The sequence below is a fragment of the Stomoxys calcitrans genome, chromosome 5, assembly GCF_963082655.1.
Source record: "Stomoxys calcitrans chromosome 5, idStoCalc2.1, whole genome shotgun sequence".
Taxonomy (NCBI): Eukaryota; Metazoa; Arthropoda; class Insecta; order Diptera; family Muscidae; genus Stomoxys; species Stomoxys calcitrans.
Window position 1 is genome coordinate 35,698,027 of NC_081556.1, and position 23,186 is coordinate 35,721,212.

At 42.9% G+C, this 23,186-nt stretch overlaps 2 protein-coding genes across 2 annotated transcripts in view; one reads left to right on the forward strand and one right to left on the reverse strand.

Annotated features, from left to right (window-relative positions):
* The window catches only part of LOC106089291 (COP9 signalosome complex subunit 7), a 152,277-nt gene extending 151,015 nt beyond the window's left edge, over nucleotides 1-1,262 (reverse strand). The window contains exons 1-2 of the mRNA XM_013255112.2: nucleotides 836-1,262; nucleotides 493-745 (exon numbers count right to left, since the gene is read on the reverse strand). Of these exons, the coding sequence (XP_013110566.1) occupies nucleotides 493-745; nucleotides 836-1,033 (451 nt within the window). The 5' untranslated portion in view covers nucleotides 1,034-1,262. The remainder of the gene's footprint in view (nucleotides 1-492; nucleotides 746-835) is intronic.
* A 270-nt stretch (nucleotides 1,263-1,532) lies between these two features.
* LOC106083451 (UNC93-like protein) overlaps nucleotides 1,533-23,186 on the forward strand; it is a 362,273-nt gene continuing 340,619 nt past the window's right edge. The window contains exon 1 of the mRNA XM_059369267.1: nucleotides 1,533-1,702. The gene's annotated coding sequence lies outside the window, so the exon portion shown is untranslated. The remainder of the gene's footprint in view (nucleotides 1,703-23,186) is intronic.

Below are 23,186 nucleotides of genomic sequence, written 5' to 3' on the forward strand. Positions count from 1 at the left end.
TAACTTGCCAATAACTTGCCTTGGCATATCGAGTATCGTAGGCACTCAGTATTTGTGCAAGAACCGGGGCTGCCCGGCCTCCCACTGAGACTCTCTGCTCGATACTGCTGATTGTCCGCGACTGCCATTGCAGTTACTCCGTATGGACCATTCGCAGCTAAGCTTCTCGTGACAGCAGAGCACCACACAGATCGGATCTCAATGTTCCAGCCTGTGTCGTGCTCACAGCAATCCCGTGGGAAGTTCATTACCTTCGATTATGGCATAGTGGCTTAGAAAATCCAGTTGCGATATTGGACTGAGTATGGAATCTGTTAATAGATCTTCTAGCTGTTAGAGCAAAATTTCCAGAATATTTACTCGTTTACCCGTCTGCAGCATCAATGCAAATTTGTCTCGGGGAAAAAGCTTGACGACTTTCGAAATTGGTCCTATTCAAGTTTCAACTATCACCAATTAAATATGTATGTGTGTTCCCTTCCACCTACTCACCTGCATATATAGCCTCGATTATGACATCCTCCAGATGACGTACATTATCAATATCCAATTCTTCCAACAACATGTCATAGGGTATACATTTATTTTGTATGGCCAATGAGACAATGGTCAAATGCTGCAATTTCTTTTGCATGCCGGCTGTCAACTCCAAGTAGTCTTCGGGTTTTTGGCGATATTGTTTGTAGGTGCCATAAGCAAATAAATGCAATGTGTTGTAGTATTTCACATTGTCACCTTGTTTGAGCTAAAAATAAATAAGAAAAAAAGCAAAGATGAAAACAACAACAACTATAGGAACAAGCAAGGCATAAAAAGCGTAATTTACGCATCCCACCTCTTGTATATTGGGCATTACTAGCAGTTCGCCAAAAACATAGACACCTGGAGCTTCCAGCACTTGTTTGATCAACTCCAGAATGGCAGCACCATGAGCCGTTTTGGCCAACAAACAAAACTGCTGCAATTGTTTGCTGGAAGAGGTGTCGCTTACAGGCACTGCCTCTTCGCTGCTCATCATTATGTCTTGGGTCATGGTGACAAGAGTTTCACTTTTTAATTATAGCACTATCTTACACAAAACACTCTTCGATTAAGAATACTTTCGTAATTTCGCGAATTTGTTCAAGAATTCTTTTGTTTGTTTCGCACTTTCAACCGGCAAATCACTAAAAGACTACAGAGTCAACCAACAAACTTAAATAAGCAATCCGCTAACGTAAAGTAATGAAAGGCGTTAAAAATTCTCTTGTTTCAGCAAAGGAAAAGTTGTGGAATTCGTATGCCAAGATGGTAAATGATAAAACAAAAGTTGTCTTTTGGATTATTTGACCAAGACAAATGTCATACTTTAATAAAACTAATGACTTTCTATCAACGGTTCACTCTGTTGCTGGCGGCCTTTCAATTGCCTGATGGCAACGCCTTTATATAAAAACACACTCGCCTTCTTTTTCTGATTGGAATTGAACATGCGCTATGCGAACAGCTGTTCAGCCGCAGTTAGTTTGTCAGTGTAGCTGCCGATGTGCGGGCCGTTGAAGCGCTGAAATATATTTAATTTTAATCAAACATTATAAACAATGTGAAGTGATTTGTATTGTAAATACTAGTTGTGTTAAACCCTCCAATCATGTGAAGTGAAGTGAAAAATTAATTAGCTGATGAAATTGTGTGTGTGGAAGAAAATGAGTGTTAATGGAAGGTAAGTTCAACTAGAATTTAAAAAAGAATCAGCCCAGTGTGGCCATACCAAACTGCACACAGCTGTGTGGTTCTAATGTACTGTATAAAACACATTTTGTTATCAATGGAAATAAGAAACTGTATAGGGTTGCCAAGGCTAAAAAAGGTTGCAATACGTTATTTTGTGTGCGATATTCAGTTAAGTAATTTTTTTTATCGGAAAGGTAGAACTGAGGATTTTTAAAGTTAATTTTGTTATAAAGGGTGTTTGTTTGGATGTGTGAGTTTGAAGGAGAAATAAAACTCATATAAAGGGTGATTTTTTTGAGGTTAGGATTTTCATGCATTAGTATTTGACAGATCACGTGGGATTTCAGACATGGTGTCAAAGAGAAAGATGCTCAGTATGCTTTGACATTTCATCATGAATAGACTTACTAACGAGCAACGCTTGCAAATCATTGAATTTTATTACCAAAATCAGTGTTCGGTTCGAAATTTTGACAAATTTTGTTCAGCGATGAGGCTCATTTCTGGTTGAATGGCTACGTAAATAAGCAAAATTGCCGCATTTGGAGTGAAGAGCAACCAGAAGCCGTTCAAGAACTGCCCATGCATCCCGAAAAATGCACTGTTTGGTGTGGTTTGTACGCTGGTGGAATCATTGGACCGTATTTTTTCAAAGATGCTGTTGGACGCAACGTTACGGTGAATGAACACATTTCGAACCGAACACTGATTTTGGTAATAAAATTCAATGATTTGCAAGCGTTGCTCGTTAGTAAGTCTATTCATGATGAAATGTCAAAGCATACTGAGCATCTTTCTCTTTGACACCATGTCTGAAATCCCACGTGATCTGTCAAATACTAATGCATGAAAATCCTAACCTCAAAAAAATCACCCTTTAATTTAATGTTATGAACAAAAATTTAGCTTTATAATGAAAATAAGGATTTTGCATTATGTTTTAAAAATTATTTTTGCCAAATGACAGCTGGGTCTGACTCGTAAGGTATTCGGTGGCCTAAACACACACCAGGAAAAGCCGTTTTTTTTGTTCTATCTTTCGGCTGTCTGGTTCTGCGAAATATTTAGATTCAGTATTTCTGCGACTTAGGTTGAGGCCAGCATAGCGCAGAGGTTAGCATGTCTGCCTATGACGCTGAACGCCTGAGTCCGAATCCTGGCGAGAACATCATGAAAATTTTCAGCGGTGGTTATCCCCTCCTAATGCTGGCGACATTTGGGAGGTACTGTATCATTTGGTATGACAGTCATGTAAAAACTTCTCCACAAAGAAGTGTCGTACTACGGCACTCCGTTCGGACTTGGCTATAAAACGGAGGTCCCTTATCATTCAGATTAAAATTTGAATTGCACAGCACTCATTGATATATGAGAAGTTTGCCCCTGTTCCTTAATGGAGTGTTCATGGGCAAATTTGCATTTGCAAGGTTGGGTGCGTCCTGAGAAATCTGGGTCTGAGTTGAGTAGGTTTGGCTGGGCAGTTAAACAGGTGTATGTGTGATGAAGTCCATAATCACAATCGGGACACTCATTCCGCACATTGGCATCAATCCTAGCTCTGTAGAAGTTGACGTGGCTCCATCTGTCAGAGCTATTGAGCCAGAACTACTCTGACTTGCCGGGAGAGGTTAATTTTTTCAGGTTTAATGGGTGACGTCCGATCTTCGAGGACCACATTCACACGGTTCCTATTCTCCGCTTCTGCTATTGTTTCTGTAGGAATGCTGTCTAGACCCGGTGAACCTCTTGCTCTGTAGAACCACCTTTAGACGGTTCTATGGGCAGAGGATGATCTCGAAGAACGGTTTTCCTTTGTTAGTTGTTATAAGGCTAAAAAGAAACGCTTAATACGATGCCTGATCTAGAGGTTTTGTAGCGCTAGACTTTTCGTTCTAAATCTCAAGGCCTTACTTGACGTCTCTGGCGGTGATTGGCTATCGACCTAATGGTGATTTGAGTGTCTGCTGTGATAATACACCAGAATATTCTGTTTTTGTTTTGGCACATTAAGAATCTCTATCTCTTAAAGTGGGTGGTCCACATGAGAACTGATAATACTGTTGCAGTTCGTAAAGCAGCATTCTACCAGACCTGCATCTTATCATTCCTGTGAGTTCACACTGTCACTGTTGTGGTCGCTACTGACCGAATAAATGCGCTTCAACAAAGTTTTTTGGTCTGCATCCCAAGTGACTTGAGAGCCGTAATTCTTTTATACCCTCCACCATAGGAGGGAGGTATATTAATTTCGTCATTCTGTTTGTAACACCTCGAGATAAGCGTCTGAGACCGCATAAAGTATATATATTCTTGATCGTCATGCCATTTAAGTCTCAGATCTAGCCATGTACGTCCGTACGCCCGTCTGTCTGTCGAAAGCAATCTAACTTTCGAAGGAGTAAAGCTAGCCGCTTGAAATTTTGCACACATACTTTTTATTAGTGTAGGTTGGCATATAAACCGATCTTGGGTCTTGACTTCTTGAGCCGTTAGAGGGCGCAATTCTCGTCCGATTTGGCTGAAATTTTGCAAGAGGTGTTTTGTTATGAATTCCAATAACTGAGAGAAGTTGGCGCAAATCGGGACATAACTTGATATAGCTGCCATATAATCCCATCTGGGATCTTGTTCTTCTTCTGATTTCGTCACACATTGTAGCAGCATGTGTGAAGGACCTGTAAAGCAACAGTTTTTTTTGGATAGTTGGTGATCAGAATCGTTAAACCGTCAACTCTCACATTCAGCTGCTAATTCTCAACTGGGCCCTAATAGACTCTTTATACTTAAGCTGAAGAATCAGGATTTACCGAGAGTCCAGTATCTGACCTGGGTGCTCAACTTGTTTCTAACCACTCTTATAGCTCCCGATGTCTGAAAAATTACAAATTAGTTCGGCTATTGAAGTCTGGGTAGGACTCAATCAGGTGAGAATTGTGTAGATCGATTTTGCTTCTCTAACCTGTAGTCAAGACCCTTGAGACACTACAGCTTCCAAGCCTCGTTGAAAAATGTCCATATTCGGAAAATCAGCATGGATTTCGTGCATAGCACGATTACTGTTTTGCACGCCTACTCGGCGTGGGTTGAGTCCTGAAGAAACTGAGGAGGTCTGAAGAAGAAAGCTGCGGCCCGATCCATATATATTACATGTGAGACTAGGAGATGCAAAGAACATCTTTGGAAAGGTTATCAGTGTTTTGCTTTGTCAAAACAATTCCGAAGATAGACTCAAACTGAGTTTTTGCAGTTGCTCTCCGTATCGCCGTCTATAAAAGTCCCGCTGTATCTTTATGACCTTTTGACTGGCGATAAAAGGGATATCGGTCTGTACGTTTCTCCCTTGCTCAAATCTGTATATGGCTCCTGTATCGAGTTCATCCTGCCCATTTTTCGGACAAAGAGAAACAGGTTGAGAACCATGGCCATCCTGGTTCTTCAGCATTAGATTGGAAATGTTTTTGATGCCCAGCGCCTTTCACGATTTTGCTCTAGATGACGATCTTAACTTCGTTGTTCTTGTTTTCTATTTTTCTTCTGTTGAGTATCCAGATCCAGGAACTCTGCGACTAAGATGGGGTGCGTCCAGGAGGATCTTGAGGAACTCTTTGTTTTATTCTGAGGTGCTTCTACTTCTCATCCCTAAGTTCTACAAATGACTGGCGACCACACAGATAATTCGAAACCTAGCGTTGGCTGGAGGGACATGTTGGCGATGTCCTTAAATAGTTTACCATGGCTGACCGTGTCGAATGCTTTCGATAGGTCCAGTGCTACGAGGACCATACCATCGCGTGGCCTGGGCTGTTTGAAGCCACGGCAATTGTATGTGGCGATGACATGCAAAGCTGTTGTTGTACTATGCAGTCTTCGAAATCCATGCTGATGCCCGGCAAATGGAAATTCTCTAACGAGGCTCGGTAAGAGTACTCCCTCAAGGGTCTGGGCTACTGGTGCGAGAAAGGAGATCGGTCTATACGACTCCCTTTTGCTCGGGTCCTTTACAGTCTTCAATAGTAGAATCACTCTGCCCATCTTTCAGACATCTCGAACTATAACAGTTTTAAAAGACAGGTTGAGGACAGATGTAAAGTAGATCAGATTCTTCAGCATCAGATAGTATTCCACGCTCATAGAACTTCTGGCCTTTATCTGCAATAAACTGAACCAAGTGCGATTTTATAGCCATTGCCGAAAGTTTTATCATTTAAGGAGTTCTGCAAAGATCGAAATAATTGGAAGTCTGATGGTGCAAGGTCAGGGCTATATGGTGGATGCATCAAAAGTTCCCAGGCAAGCTCACTCAGTTTTTGGCGAGTGACCAAAGATGTGTGCGGTCTAGCGATGTCCTGGTGGAATATGACACCTTTACGATTGACCAATTCTGGTCGCTTCTCCTTGATGGCTTTATTCAATTTGTCCAATTGTTGACAGTAAACATCCGAGTTAATCGTTTGGTTCCTTGGAAGCAGCTCAAAATATACCACACTCTTCCAATCCCACCAAACAGACAGCATAACCTTCTTTTCTTTCAATACATGTGGTACCCATATTAAAATTGACGCCAAACAAACAAATGTAAACAAAATTTCGCGCACTTTTTTTCTAAAGCAAGCTAAAAGTAACAGCTGATAACTGACAGAAGAAAGAATGCAATTACATAGTCACAAGCCGTTGAAAAAATTTGTCAACGCCGACTATATTACCGACAATTACTTTTTGGGCAACCCAATACTTCTAAGGGGTAAGGATCCGAACCAGCTATGCAGAAGGGCCGAAAGGGTATTTCATATGGCATATGACTGGGCTAGACCCAGAGGTCTCAATGCTAACCCAGAGAAGACTGGAATATGCCTGTTCACGAGGAAGACGAATGTGGGCCCATTAAACTCACCACGTTTCTTCAATAAGACGATTTAGATATCTGACAAGTTCAAATACTTAGGTGTGATCTTGGACAGTAACTGAATTGGAAGTGTCACTATCAGGAGCATACTGAGAAGGCTCACAGATGTTGGGCACTATGTAGACGGGCTGTAGGCTCGAAATGGGGCCTGAATCCGAGGATAGTCCACTGGCTCTACAGGAGCGTGATAAGACTTACTTACTTACTTACGCCTCAGTAGTTTGGTGGACTGCTATGGAGAGAAAGTGCAACATAAGGACTATACAACAGGTTCAGAGAACATATTGTCTTGGCATAGGCGGAGCGATGAGGACCACGCCCACTAGGGTACTGGAAACTATTCTAGATATACGACCTATTGACATACAGAGTAAGTGTGAGGCAGCCACTGCGGCTATGAGACTTAAGGCGATGGGAGAATGAATTGAGGATGGGAGCAGCTCATACCATCGCGGTATAATCTAGGCGACGACAGGAAACCTGGAAGGAAGGGAATAGGTTTCCGATCGGATACCTGAGATGAACCCTGAGGTCGAGTTCGAGGCACTGTTGCCAGCGGCACATTCTTGGATTGACGGAACTCTAGTATTGCCATCTGGAAGACCATGTTATACGGATGGATCCAAGCTAGAGGACCCCCAAGCCCACTAGAGGTCCTACAGTGGGCGTGGGGATCTACATTGACAACCCAGGGACTTAAATCTGTTTAAGACAGCCTGACCATAATACGGTCATACAGGCGGAGATCCGGGCGATCATGGAATGAGTGAGGTGGTGTGGTGCTAACGCGAAGAGTGAAAACATCTTTGCGGAGAGTAAAATTGCCATAGGGATAATAACAAGCAGGACGGTAAGGTCACGAAAAGTCTTGCAGTGTAGACGATGCAGTGACGATAGGAAACCTGGAAGGAAGGGAAGAGGTGTCCGATCGGATACCTGAGATGATTCCTGACGAAGCAATGTTGCCAGCGGCACATTCTTGGATTGACGGAACTCTAGTATTTGGAGACCATGTTACACGGATGGATCCAAGCTAGAGGACCCCCAAGCCCACTAGAGATGCTACAGTGGGCCTGAGGGTCTACATTGATAACCTAGGGACTGAGATCTGTTTTAGACTGCCTGACTATAATACGGTCCTGCAGGCGGAGATCGGGGCGATCATGGAATGCGTGAAGTGGTGTGGTGCCATAAGGGCAATAACAACCACGACGGTAAGGTAACGAACAGTCTTGCAGTGTAAGAAGGAGATTAACGCCTTCTCTGAGGATGGCAAAATCCGCATCGTTTTGGTGCCGGCCCATAACGGAGTAAGTAAATGAAATGGCAGACGATTTGGCGGTGAAGAGGACCAGAGGACTGCCGTCAATAAACTTGGTTAACCCAAAGCCTTTCGGCACGACGCAGACCGAGTTAATGGAGTGGGCGACGAATGCGCATGCAACATTGTGGAACAGCGAAATGGTCGGTAGGACGGCGAAAATCCTATGGGGGTATCCGGATCGTAAGAAGATGAGGCTATTACTGAGAGTAAGCTAGAGGGAGGTCAGTATAGCTATTGGTATGATAACGGGACACATAGGACTACGAGCTCATTTATGTAAAATCGGTGCTGTAAGTGATAGTATGTGTAGGGCATGCGGGGAAGATGATGAGACGTTGGAGCATTTTCTTTGTCATTGCTCGGCTATCGCGTCCAACAGATACCGGTCTTCCGGCAGATGCAGCCGCCTCAATTGCCACAGAGCTAGGATTGATGCCGACGTGCAAGATGTATGTCCCGATTGTAACCAGGGACCGCACGATACACGTCACCTCTTTAACTGCCCGGCCAGACCCACTCGACTCAGACCCAGATCCCTGTGAACGCACCCCATCTTAGTCGCACAGTTCCTGGGTCTTGACACTCAACAGAATCAATAAACTGCTACAACAACAGCAACAACCGGTACTTGGGTGGAGACACAATATCAGACATGAACCAACTTGGGGGAGTGGTATTGAAAACAATTAAGGATTTTAAGGACTCCTAACTCAGAATTTTCTTTTTAGAGGTTACTTCATAGTTTTTAGAGCGCACAACAAGCCGATTACTGGCTTAGGTGTATGTCCATAACTGTTTGGCTGAAAGTAGATCCAATTTAGCATTTTATCAAATTATTACACCACAAACAATTCGTTATTTAAATCAACCACTTTAAAGGCCGAACTTGCTTGAGTTCCATTGTGATTAAACACATGTGGATTATCATAAATTTTAAGAAATTCCCCAATGATGCTTATCGTGTCCGGTGGTAGTGTATAAAATGTTGTTTAAACTTTTCGTTAACATTTTGGAAAAATGTTTTTAAACTTGCGAAGACTCCTTTCCTTTCCTTTTATCTTCTCTTTTAAGGACTTTCCATGTGCTTAGCTTACCTTAAAGACCTCAGACAACGTTTAGCTCTTAACGACTTTTTGAAATTCCATACAAATGGACATTAAACCGCCATCAATGGGTTTCTGGTTCAAGGCGAGCAAAATATTCAAATGAAGGGGGGAAAGTTTCCCACTTCTTAGTGGTGTCATTTGGGGAAAAGTAGTTTGTTTTTGTTAAACTTTTTGTTTTGCCATGAGAAAGTTGTTGGTTGCTGTTGTTGTTTTTGAAAATAACCCTTCGCTGTGTGCTTTAGCTATGTTTACTTTTCTCCAAGGTGCATTGTCTTTTTTTAGGTCCTTTGCCTTCTCACAAAGGATGGCGTTTTTTTCTTTCTGTTTGGTTTTCCTCTTTGTAAGAAAACGTCATTGGGGATTTGGACATATTTAACCGAGAAACCCACAAAATCAACCATGGCAGCAGAAGCTTTGCCGGTGAACGATGCTGAGAGGTTTCTTTTTTTGTATTTTGGTCGATTTCGAAGGAATTCAAGTGCACTGTGAGGCTTGAAATATTTACAATGTTTTTTAAGTCTGTATTTTTTTTTTTTTGTATTCCCCCCAGTCTAAAGAAAGCAAAAAGACCATCCATCCATCGCTTGGTAAACACAACCTTATTTGTGGCTGGGGTTCTTTGCCCCTTTGAGTAGACACAACGTTTTGGCAACATGCAAATGTCAATAGAACGTTACGCCTTATCCTTTAGCAGTGACACCAAATGTCCTTTCACAGCGCTTATCACTTTGGCGTAGCGGTGATGGTGTGAAAATGTTGACAATAAGCAAAAGTAAACCAAATTGAATGATGGTTTAAGAGGTCCTTTTGTGAGTGGAGAGTGGAGAAAAAAACCATACAAACCTCTCACACATTGAAGCATACTTGAAGGCAATCAAATTATATGCTTGAAAGGGTTAACAAACTCCGACTAAAATGATGGCTAAACGAACAATCGCTGGAAATTGAGCAATCTCATTGGATATCAATGGATTGCTTTGTGCTGGGCTGAACAATCAAAAAAAAAAAAGAATTTCAATGAGGCCAAGATAAAAAACAGCAAGAAAAGTGGTCTGTTATTGCCTTTTTATACCCATCACCATAGGATGGGGGTATACTAATCTATTCATTCCGTTTGCATCACCTCGAAATATTCGTCTAAGGCCCCATAGAGTATACATATTCTTGATTGTCTCGACATTCAGGGTCGATCTAGCCATGTCCTTCCGTCCATCGGTCTGTTGAAATCACGATAGCGGTCGAACGCGTAAGGCTAGCCGCTTTGCACAGATACTTCTTATTGATGTACGTTATTGGAGTTTGCAAATGGGAAATATCGGTTCAGATTTATAAACCGATCTCCCGATTTGACTTCTTGAGCCCTTAGAAACCTCAATTTGTATCCGGTTTTGCTGAAATTTGTCCATATGGTGTTCCTTTATGACTTCCAACATCTGTGCCAAGTATTGTCAAAATCGGTCTATAATCTGATATAGCTCCCATATAAACTGATTTCCCGATTTGATTTCTTGAGTCCCTCGAAGCCGCAATTTTTGTCCAATTTTGCTGAAATTTTTGCATGTGAACACCACATTATGACCACGTTATGACTTCCAACAACTGTGGCAAGTACGGTGCAAATCGGTCTATAACCTGCTATAGGTCCCATATAAACCATTCTCCCGATTCGATTTCTTGAGCCCCTTGAAGCCGCAATTTTGACCTCTTGAGTCCCTAGAAGCCTCAATTTTCAACCGATTTGCCACAAGGACTTCTGTTATGACTTCCAACATCTGAGGCAAGTATGATCCGGATCGGTATATAAACTGATATATCCCCTTATAAACCGATCCCCGCATTTGGCTTCTTTAGCCCCTAGAAACCTCACCTTTCAACTGATGTGGGGCAAAGACTTCTGCTCCGACTTCCAATATCCGTGCCAAGTATGATTTGAATCAATATATAAATTGATATATCCGTCTTGTAGACCGATCCCCGGATTTGGCTTCTTGAGTTCTTAGAAGCCTTAGTTTTCATACGATTTGGCTGGAATTGGATGCAAAATGTGCGGCCCGGTCGAACTTAGTTCATTTTTATTTGTTGTATGTAAGTTAATAATAAACCTTCTTACGGTTCGGCTTTGGCATATATTTCAGAAGTCATTTTAACCCAAAACATTGCGACTACTTAAAGGATAAAATCGTATAAGTACATCATATAGGTATCCACCTCAAAGTAATAGGAAAAAGAAAATCGAAGTTAGCAATTCCGTGCTACTTATAAAATCCTTAATTGCTTTCCATACCACATCCGCATACAATACCAGACATGAACCAAGTTGGTTCATGTCTGGTAATAGCCTCGTCTAGATCATGATCTAGATCCCCCCATAGGATTTTCGCCCTACTACCGACCGTTTTGCTGTTTCACTGGGTTGCATGCGCATTTATCGCCCACTTCCTCAACTCGGACTGCGTCGACCCGAAAGGCTTTGGGGTTAACCAAGTTTATTTAAGGCAGTCTTCTGGCCTTCACTGCCAAATCGTCTGTCCTTTCATTAACGCTTAGTCCGGCACCCAAACGATGCGGATTTTGCCATCCTCAGAGAAGGCGTTAATCTCCTTCTTACACTCCAAGACTGTTCGCGACCTTACCATCCTGCTTGTTATTGTCCTTATGGCAACTTTACTGTCCGTAAAGATGTTTACACTCGACGTTCTCGCGTTAGCACCACACCACCTCACGCATTCCATGATCGCCCGGATCTCCACCTGTATGAACGTATTATGGTCAGGCAGTGTAAAACAGATCTCAGTCCCTGGGTCCTCAATGTAGACCCCCAGGCCCACTGTAGCATCTCTAGTGGGCCTGGGTGTCCTCTAGCTTGGATCCAGCCGTGTAACATGGTCTTCTAGATGGCTACTACTAGGATTCCGTCAATCCAAGAATGTGCCGCTGGCAAAAGTGCTTCGTCAGGTATCATCTCAGATGTCCGATCGGAAACCTCTTCCCTTCCTTCCAGGTTTCCTATCGTCACTACATCGTCTACACTGGAAGACTGTTCGTGACCTTACTGTCCTTGTTGTTATTATCCTTATGGCAATGTTACTGTCCGCAATTCCGTCAATCCAAGAATGTGCCGCTGGCAACAGTGCTTCGTCTGGTATCATCTCAGGTATCCGATCGGAAACCTCTTCCCTTCCTTCCAGGTTTCCTATCGTCACTGCATCGTCTACACTGGAAGACTGTTCGTGAACTTACCGTCCTGGTTGTTATTATCCTTATGGCAATTTTACTGTCCGCAAAGATGTTTACACTCTTCGCGTTAGCACCACACCACCTCACGCATTCCGTGATCGCCCGGATCTCCGCCTGTAGGACCGTATTATGGTCAGGCAGTCCAAAACAGATCCCAGTCCCTAGATAATCAATGTAGACCCCCAGGCCCACTGTAGCGTCTCTAGTGGGCCTGGGGGTCCTCCAGCTTGGATCTATCCATTTAACATGGTCTTCCAGATGTCGCCTCGATTATACCGCGATGGTATGAGCTGCTCCCATCCTCAATCCATTCTCCCATCGCCTTAGGTCTCATAACCGCAGTGGCTGCCTCACACTTATGTCAATGGCTCGGATATCTAGAATAGTCTCCAGTGCCCTAGTGGGCGTGATCCTCATCCCTCCGCCTATTCCAAGACAACATGTTCTCTGAACCTGTCGCACTTTTTCTCCATATCAGTCCATCAAACTACTGAGGCGTTAGTAAGCATTGATCTAATCACGCTCCTGTAGAGCCAATGGACTATCCTCGGATTCAGGCCCCATTTCGAGCCTACATAGTGCTCAACATCCGTGAGCCTGAATGTGAGACTTCCAATTCAGTTTTCTGTCCAAGATCACACCTAAGTATTTAACCTTGTCAGATATCGAAATCTTTTCATTGAGGAAACGTGGTGCGTTAAATTTGCCTATCTCACACCTCCTCGTGAACAGGCATATTTCAGTCTTCTCTGGCTTAACATTGAGACATTTGGCCCTTTTGCATAGCTGGTTCGGATCCTTACCCCTTAGAGGTATTATAACATTGTTTGCGTAGCAGACGGGTTCAAATCCCTCCTCAGTCAGCATCCGTAATAGGTCATTTATGGTGGTCACCCATATGAGTGGCCATAAAATGCCCCCCTGTGGCGTGCCTTGTGTCATTTTCACCCTTATATTTATGCCGTGGGACACACTATTCATCCACCTGTTTCTTGCAAATGCAAATTTTGTCCATGAACATTCCACTAAGGGACAAACTTCTCACATATCAATGAGTGTAGACCCATTCAAGTTTAAGCTCAATGATAAGGGGCCTCCTTTTTATAGCCGAGTCCGAACGGCATGCCGCAGTGCGACCCCTCTTTGGTGAGAAGTTTTACATGGCATAGTATCTCACAAATGTTGCCAGCATTAGGAGGGGAAAATCACCGCTGAAAATTTTTCTGATGGTCTTGCCAGGATTCGAACCCAGGCGTTCGGCGTCATAGGCAGACATGCTAACCTCTGCGCTACGGTGGCCTCCACCTGTTCCTTAGCATGTTTTATCCAGTCTCTAAGGACTGGGTCCACCCGGTACTGGTCTAAGGATCGGATCAGTGTGTCGGTCCGCGCTTTGTTAAAAGCCACCTCGATGTCAATGCATACCGCCGGTGTGTACGTTTTGGCATCGAAGGATTATTCTCGTGCAGGGCAGTCTCCACCGACCTTCCCTTGACATAGACATGCTGTTTGTATTTGAGCAGTTCGCTGGATGTCCTACTCTTTATCATGGTATCCACAATACGTTCCATGGTTTTGAATAGAAAGGACGTAAGGCTTATGGCTCTGTAGGCTTTTGGTGTCGCATATACCCGGGCTTGGGTATAAATACCACTCTTCCCTCCTGCCAGGATTTCGGAGTATATACACGTCCTAGCCACGCTGTGAAAATTTTGGCCAGATGGGGCGCCAGATAGTCTGCCTCCTTCTATAGTAACGCCGGAAATATTCCATCAGGTCCGGATGACATAAATGGCTTGAAGCTCCTCAAGGATTCCTTTACCATAAATTCCGTAATTATAAACTTTCGATCAACATCATTATTCCAAGATTTCGGTGTCTCCGTTATTCCCGTTGTGTCCTGTGGAAAATGGATTTTTATCTCTGTTGTCTTTGCTCTCACTCCCATATCGTCTTCTAAAGTTTCAGTTTAGACTTGGGTTTTGAGAGAAATCGCATAAGTGAAAAAAGTTATTTGTATGGGAATCTATCAGGACTTTCAAAAACTCAAGGATATACGTGATATAAAATGGGCTATCATCTCCGTTGTCTTTGCTCTCACTTCCATGTCGTCTTCTAAAGTTTCAGTTTAGACATGGGTTCATGAGAGAAATCGCATAAGTGAAAAAAGTTATTTGTATGGGAATCTATCAGGACTTTCAAAAACTCAAGGATATACGTGAGTTCCGTCGTATCCTGTGGAACATGGGTTTTCATCAAAAGTCTCAACATGTTCTCCGTTGTCTTTGCTCTTACTCCCATGTCGTCTTCTAAAGTTTCAGTTTGGTCATGGGTTTTTGAGAGAAACTTTTAGTACTGCAACTGTTGAGTTTGGTTCTAGCCAGTTCACCATAAAGCAGAAGACCAAATGTTAATTTATTTTATTAAAAAGCTATTCAAACCACCATTATTGACACTGCCCAAGTTGTTCCCCCAACATTTATCACTACTAAAATGGTCTAGCTTTGATGTCGTGTTCCAGCCTACTAATTCATTCAAACAACATTTCTAGAAATCACAACTCTTTTTTTGCGCATTCATTCATTTTTGTGCCAGCCAAATGGCCATAAAAATCAGGAAACACACCATAAAAACGACGAACATGAGCTATAAATGCTTAAAACGATTAGCCATGTCCAAAAGTGGATAAGAATCTAGACTAAAATAACGCCGCCAACTAACAATGTCCACAATAAAATGCCACATTTCTGTTGCTGCCTTGTTGACGACCATCATCGTCATCCTGCCTCAACGAGGCAGGATGTTATGGCAAGTGGCAACTTAAACAACATCAAAAGGATTAATGCTTTAAAGGGGAGAGAAAAAATGTTAAAAATTATTGCATAAAGCCGCTTTTAATGATTATTAGCACTTTCCGGTTCAGTGGCAAACACAAATGATAGATACCATGAATGAGAGAAAGCACAGCAAGGCCAAAGGACATAAAGGAAATTTACCATAATTAACTTTTACTTTTTATACTCGAAAGCACTTTTTTCTCTTCCATCCCGAAACAAAAAGCGAGAGAGAGAGTGCAAGAACGTGTCCAGTAATGCAAATGTAATAAGTGAATGGATTAATTTGTATTTATAGAATGCATTTTTTTGCTGGGATTAACCCTTTCCATGGTAATCAATTACACACAGCAAAGCAACAAAAACTGGGGAAGGCAAAAGGAAGGGTGAGGACAATTTGCAAAGAGTATACTATACAACGATAATAGTGTTGCTATAAACTGAATAGGAAATGGTGTATAGTGGAAAAGTCCTCAAGGCTAACTTTGCCAAAAGGTGACTTGTATGTGCAAACGGTCAACATGGCTAAAATGCAAGCAGGTGTTGTATACTCATACACAGTGACAAAAAATTTAAAATTAAATTTTATGGAAGAGGTCAAATTTTCTTTTTAGCGGTAGAAATTAATTAAAGGGTAAATAGCAAATTTCCTCACGTGCATTGCATTCAGGAGCAGGGATCAAACTTCTCACATATCAATCAGTTATTATACCCTCCACCATAGGATGGGGGTATACTAATTTCGTCATTCTGTTTGTAACACCTCGAAATATGCGTCTAAGACCCCATAAAGTATATATATTCTTGATAGTCGTGACATTTTAAGTCGAACTAGCCATGTCCGTCCGTCCGTCGGTCTGTCGAATGCACGCTAACTTTTGAAGGAGTAGAGCTAGCCGCTTGAAATTGTTTGTTTTGTTTTGTTTTGATATAGCTGCCATATAAACCGATCTTGGGTCTTGACTTCTTGAGCCTCTAGAGGGCGCAATTATCGTCCGATTTAAATGAAATTTATCGTCCGATTTAACTGAAATAGTGATATCACTTCCAACAACTGTTCGAAGTATGGTCCTAATCGGTCCATAACCTGATATAGCTGCCATATAAACCGATCGTGGGTCTTGACTTCTTGAGCCTCTAAAGAGCGCAATTCTCATCCGATTTGGCATAAATTTTGTACAACGGCTCCTCCCATGGCCTCCACCATACGTGTGCAATATAGTCAGTATCGATCTATAGCTTGATACAGCTCCCGTATAAACCGATCTCACGATTTCTCTTCTTGAACCCCGAATCGGACTATAACTTGATATAGTTGCTCCTCCGTTCTTATTCATTATACTTTGTTTGCCTAATAACAGATACTGCGCAAAGAACTCGACAGATGCGACCATGGTGGAGGGTATATAAGATTCGGCCCGGCCGAACTTAGCACGCTCTTACTTGTTTTTGATTTAACTTTTAACCTTAATGATGAGGCAACACCTTTATATAGCCTATAATACTACTACGGTACAGGGTATTATAACTTTGTGCATTTGTTTGTAACACCCAGAAGGAAGGGAGATATACACATTAATAAGTATACCGATCGACTCAGAATCACTTTCTGATTCGATTTAGCTGTCTGTCCGTCTGTCTGTCTGTCCATGTTAGGTTATGTTTAAGTGGCAGTCTGCTATCAGACTCACTTAAACGTTTTCGTCCATTGTGATACCACAGGAACAGAAGAAGGAAGATGCCTTCTAGTTCCTACCGATAAACCATCAAGATGCTTTAAAAAGCCCAATAACTTGCGAATGTTCACATCCGTTAAATCACCTTAGGTTCTCATTTCTTTAAGAACTTGTCTGATTTAACGGACATCGGTAGGAACTAGAGGGCATCTTCCTTCTTCTGTTCCTGTGATATCACAATGGACGAAAACGATTAAGTGAGTCTAATGGCAGACTGCCACTCCTTCTAACTGCTAGTGCGCAGAAGGTGTTCCATAGTCTCTTTTTCCTCGATGTCCCTACAGCTTCTGTAAAAGTCGTTGCTGGCAACCTTCAGTCTGTCAATACGTTTTCCTATTAATCAGTGACCTATCATGACGGACACAATGACTGAGACGTCTGTTCTAGCCAATGACAGCAAAGCAGTAGACCTCTTCAAGTCTAGATTAGGCCACATAGTTTTGGAATGCTCACAGGCCCCCCCTATTATTCGTTGCCCTTCGGGCCTGGTCTTAAAAACTTGGCTTACATGTCGCAAGCTCGTCCGCTTTAGAATTCCCTGGGATATCTCTGTGGCCCGGCATCTCTGAATCGTGTGCCATATATAGGAAAGCCAGCCAGTAATGAGACTTGTTTATTTCAAGGCTGGCTACTATTAAGTCTTCAGTGCTTAGCAAGACGGAAGATGAAAATTCATTTAGACTACTCTTTGCAAGAATACAGGTTCTATGTCTTCCATTACCCCGTACCTTTGAGAAGTTTAAATCCCGGAATTCTTGGTCCACATATCATTCCTCCACACACCCATGGTCCTGGATAAGAACCACGTCAAATACCCCAGCCATCAGGAGGACCTTAAGTGCCGCCGAAGCGGCCTTACGTACTTAACTCCGAGACAACCGGAGTTAAGTACGAATACTGCATGTCTCCGGTCACCATCAGCCTCATCCAATCTACCAATATTCCAGTCGCTTTTTGAAAGATTGGGATTACATTCCCTTAGTCTTCCAAGTATCGCTTCAGGATCTAAGGGAATTCTTGGTATCCAAGCATGCGCCATTGGTCAAGAAGGACTATCTTCCTTCTTGACTAAATCTAGTGCTGCACCTGACCAGATCTCACCAATCTTTTTTAGCGCACTTCAATTGAGCGTTGATCGGCAAAGGCAATTAGTCTGTATCGACCTCGAAACCAGCCTGCATCGTCACAAACTGGAAGAGACCCAGGAAATTCCGCAAGGACATCGGAGTATACTGATGACAGTCCATTGACTATCTCTCTCCAATTATTCCTAGGTATGCAGACCTGTTCTTCTCCCTTGTCGACAACTGCCATCACCAAACTGTCCTTAGGTAGATCCATATTTTTCAGCATGAGTGTAGAAATTCTATCGGGGCCTTACGCCCTGGTTGACTTCTTTCACATTAAATTGTGATGGCTATCCGGCTCGGTGACCATAGGGCGAATTGTTCTCCTCTTTGCCTTATCTCTCTCGGTATGCACAATACATTGAGGTTTAAATAACATGGAACATCTCCTCGGGTCAGTCACAGTACCGTCGATGTCCTGTCATCCCTTTTTCCGAGGTTCGAGAGTGACTTAACAGTAGACCACTCAGTTAAAAGTGACTGAAGTTCCGTCATCCCTTCTTCTGGGAGTTGAGAGAGACTTATAAGTGGACAATTCAGTTAAAAGTGACTGAGGTAATGTCTTCCCCTCTTCCGGGGTTCGAGAGTGAGTTAAACTCAACTTGCCTAAACCGGTGCCTAAATTACATTTCTCCCGGTCTTCCAGCCAAAAAATTCCGCTTATGTTCATTGACTACCTTGTTTATTTCTAGATTCAGCTAGCTGATTCTGAAGTTAGTGGGGCCCGTGCAACGAATCCCATCACGATCGTCTGCGAGTATCACCGACTGCGCCGGGAAATCGGGCCGCATTGGGGATATTCGACCGGCAGGTATAATGCTAACGCCGCCTACGTTAGTGATGTCTTGGAATTTCCTCTCGGCAATTAGCAAATTTGACGTAGAGTCCACCGCACCGCAGAGGTTAGCATGTTCGCCTTTAACGGTAACCGCCTGGGCTCGAATCCCTTGAGACCATCAGAAAAAAATTACAACGGTGTTATTCCCATCCCAATGCTGGCAACATTTGTGAGGTTCTATGTCACATCGTTCGGACTTGGCTATGAAAAGTTGGCCGCTTATCATTGAGCTCAAACTTGAATCGGACTGCTCTCATTGATATGTGAGAAGTTTGCCCTTGTTCCTTATAGGAATGTTCATGGGCCAAATATGCACTTTTCAATTGTCAATTCACTGACTCGACGATTGGCGTAATCTCTGATATTGACCCAATCGGTCTTCTTCTAATTGATCAAAGTCTGGCGGTCAGAGGTTATGAAGTTGGGTGGTCAGTCGATGGTCTCAAAAAAATTACGGCTTGCCAGGATACGTCGCTTATGAGATCAGGGTATGCAATGGAAATGTCTGGCTGCCCCTTCTCGTTATCTTATTGGGGGTATTATCATTCACCGTGCAGAACGTGAATCCTTCAATCTAATATGTCAAGGCTATGGACCGCTGGTCGTTACCCGGGGGAGAATGCCATGAACGTTTCATGCGTATTAAAGTCCCTTAGAACCAGGCAATTATGGCCAGATAGTAGCCCACTAATGTCGGCCTGTAAACTTGGCCATTATGTGGGACACAGCTACCAACCGGCGGTGTGTACCCGTTGTATAGCTCCATTTCGGCAATACCGGACCTGACTGCTATCTCCATACATTCCATGTAGAGTTCACCAGCGCCATAGAGTATAGACTCTATACTGCACGGAGTGATGTATCACGGAGGCCAATCCCCCACCACCACTCCGCATGCAATCCTTACGTGGCACATTGTATCCGTGACAACTCTGCAGGCTGCAGGTGCTGGTCAGTATTGTCACATTGATCGCTGCAACCAGTATGTCTTTTCGATTCATAAAATCTACTATATCGTCGATCTTGCCTCGGAGACCATGGCAATTCAAATGCAAGAATGATGCACTTCCCGGCACCGGTCCGGCAATATTGGGGTTGGGGTGTTGCTATTACGTATATTGCTGCACAGGAGAAGTAAGAGGAGTCATATAGTCCGACGACGACTACGCTTGTGACCCTCGAAAGACGATAAAAGGACGATGAAGGGTTCCATCGGGTCAATCCGGTACGTATATCCGGCTCTCATAGGATTGACGCTATTGAATTCTTCCCCATAGTTATTTATCTACAGTATAGTAATAGGAAAGTAACCGCAATTAAGAAGGATAGGATAGGAAGGTAATCGCAATTAAGAAGGATAATTGTGGCTATGGAGGCAAAAGACAGGATAGTTACATTCACGACTATGAAATGCTGGTCATTGCAAAAAGTACAACAACACAATCATCCATCTGAGATTGTGTTGAGATTTCTTGCTGGGTAGATATATGAAGTAATCTTCGAAATTCTGCACATTCAATACTGATATAAAAAAATGTAATCATCCAAAGGTTCTATGCCATAATTTTAACATTTCCAATCAACTTTTGATCTCAATAAAATTTTCTCTGGCAATTTCTTGGAATGCAAATGATTGAGTCCGTACTTTCACATGCAGAATAACAACGCATGTGTGATATATGTATGCATACTCTCCCCTCAATGATAACATTATGCGTCTACAATGCAACACTTTGACATTTTGCCCAAAATTGAAACCAAATGAGGTTGGTGGCTTGCTATCTTTGTATAATATCCCAGCATATGCCTTCAACGCATTTGCCCTCCATAAAAGTGGTCATCAATTTAAATGTGTGCATGTCAGCACAAAGAGTCATTGCAACATTGGGGCAACCATAAAATTTGCCATTTATCCATTTAAATCGACCATTTGCCTGCTTTGGGGCAAAAACACCACAGAATCCAGCATAACAATGTTAGAAGAACGCCTCACTCCCCCAAAGTCATGTAGCATGTTTGGCAATAGGTATGGCATTGCAAAGTCAGGTCCATACATATGCAGATACTCTCTGCTAAGGATAGCATTCAACGCAAGTATTTGCAACAGAAATAAAATGCAATTCCCTCACTTGCTACATACAGGGAGAAGGAGAGAGAGAGAGATGGAGAGGGAGTTAGAAGTAATTTGAAATTTACCCACATATAGTTTAGATTCCACTTTTTTCATTTGGCTTAGGTCTAATAGTCACTGCAGGCAATAGGTTTTCAGGGGCGGAATATATTTAAAATTTCATTCAGAATTCAAATTAATGTGATCTTCCAATTTGCATGTATGTGCTCGATGGAGCGGCACGTAAAGTAAAACTTTGGATGCCACTTAGAATTTTATGTGGAAAATGAAGTGGGCGAAAAGTGAAAACTGTAACCAACAGGCAGAGTGGGTGAACAAATAGTTTTCATAATAACACCACAATGTATTCAAGCGGTATTGATTGGAAAATTATTACAATTATAGAAGCTTTTTATTTCTTCTAACTAAACCAGAAAAAAAAACGTGCCAAGCTCGTCCGGGCCGAATTTTTTTAACCAACCATCATGGTTTCAGCTAAAAATGTACACAAATGAACTTTGTTGAAGGTTTTATGTGCACTTTACGTGGCAAATTTCTGCTAAATCAGACAAAAATTTAAGCTTATAGGAACCGCAGATGACTAATCGGGAGATATGTTTATATGAGAGCTTATTTATAACCTGATATAGCTCTCATTAGCTAATGAAAGTCAATGCAGTCTTAAGAACAGGGAGCAGAGGATGATATCATGACCTACTTCCAAGATGCCCATTTACTGGAGGACCAATGATTGAGGTAATCCAGATAAACCTCCACCGGAGCGAGACTGTTACACACGCTCTGTACCTTAGACCAGTACCGGGTGGACCCGTTCCTTAGAGACTGAATAAGCCGTATGCTAAGAAACAGGTGGATAACTTGTGGATCCCATGATATAAATATAAGGGATAAAGTGGCACAAGGCACGTCACAGAGGGGCATTTTATCGCCACTCCTATGGGTGACCAGTTAACTAAACTCCTACGGAAGCTGCCCGAGTAGGAATTTGAACGCGTCTGCTACGATGATGATGATGTTAGTATACTTCTAAGGGGTAAGGATACGAAGGGCCAAAAAGGTCTTACAGATGGCATAAGACTGGTTTAGACCCAAGAGTCTCAGTGTTAATTCAGAGAAGACTGAAATCTGCCTGTTCACGAAAAAGACAAATGTGAGCCAATTTGATGTACCACGCTCCCTCTAAAGAACGATTTCGATATCTGCTAGAGTCAAATACTTAGGAATAATCTTGGACAGGAAACTAAATTGGAAGTGTCACATTCAGGAGCGTACGGAGAAGGCTCACAGATTTTGGGCAATATTTAGACAGGCCGTAGGCTTGAAATGGGGCCTGAATCCAAGGATAGTCCACTGGCTCTACAGAAGAGTGATGAGACCAATAAATATTTACGCCTCAGTCGCTTGGTGGAGTGCGATGGAGAAAAGTGCAACGTAAATACAATACATCAGGTTCCGAGAACATGTTGTTTTGGCATAGGAGGGGTGATGAGGACCACGCCCACTAGGGCCCTGGAGGACGGGAGCAGCTCATACCATCGCGGTATAATCGTGGCGACGATAGGAAATCGGGAAGGAACGGAAGTGGTTTCCGATCGGATACCTGAGATGAACCAGCCTTGGATTGACGGAACCTTAGTATTGTCATCTGGAAGATCATGTTACACGGATGGATCAAAGCTAGAGGACAGAGTAAGCCTGGGGGTTTACATTGAGAACCCAAGGACTGAGATCTGCTTTAGACTGCCTGACCATAATACGGTCCTGCAGGCGGAGATCCGGGCGATCACGGAATGAGTGAAGTGGTGTGGTGCTAACGCGAGGACGTCGAGTGTGAACATCTTTACCGACAGTAAAATTGCCATAAGAGCAATAACAACCAGGACAGTAAGGTCACGAAAAGTCTTGCAGTGCAAGAAGGAGATTAACGCCTTCTGTAAGGATGGCAAAATCCTCATCGTTTGGGTGCCGGGCCATAACGGAGTAAGGGGAAATGAAAGGGCAGACGATTTGGCGGTGAAGGCAGGAGGACTGCCGTCAATAAACTTGGTTAACCCAGTTTAGGGTCGACTCAGTCCGAGTTAAGATAGTGGGCGACGAATGCGCATGCAACATTGTGGAACGGAGAAACGGTCGGTAGGACGGCGAAAATCCTATGGGGGATCCAGATCGTGAGAAGACGAGGCTATTACTGAAAGGAAGCAAGAAGGAGGTCAGTATAGCTATTGGTATCATAACGG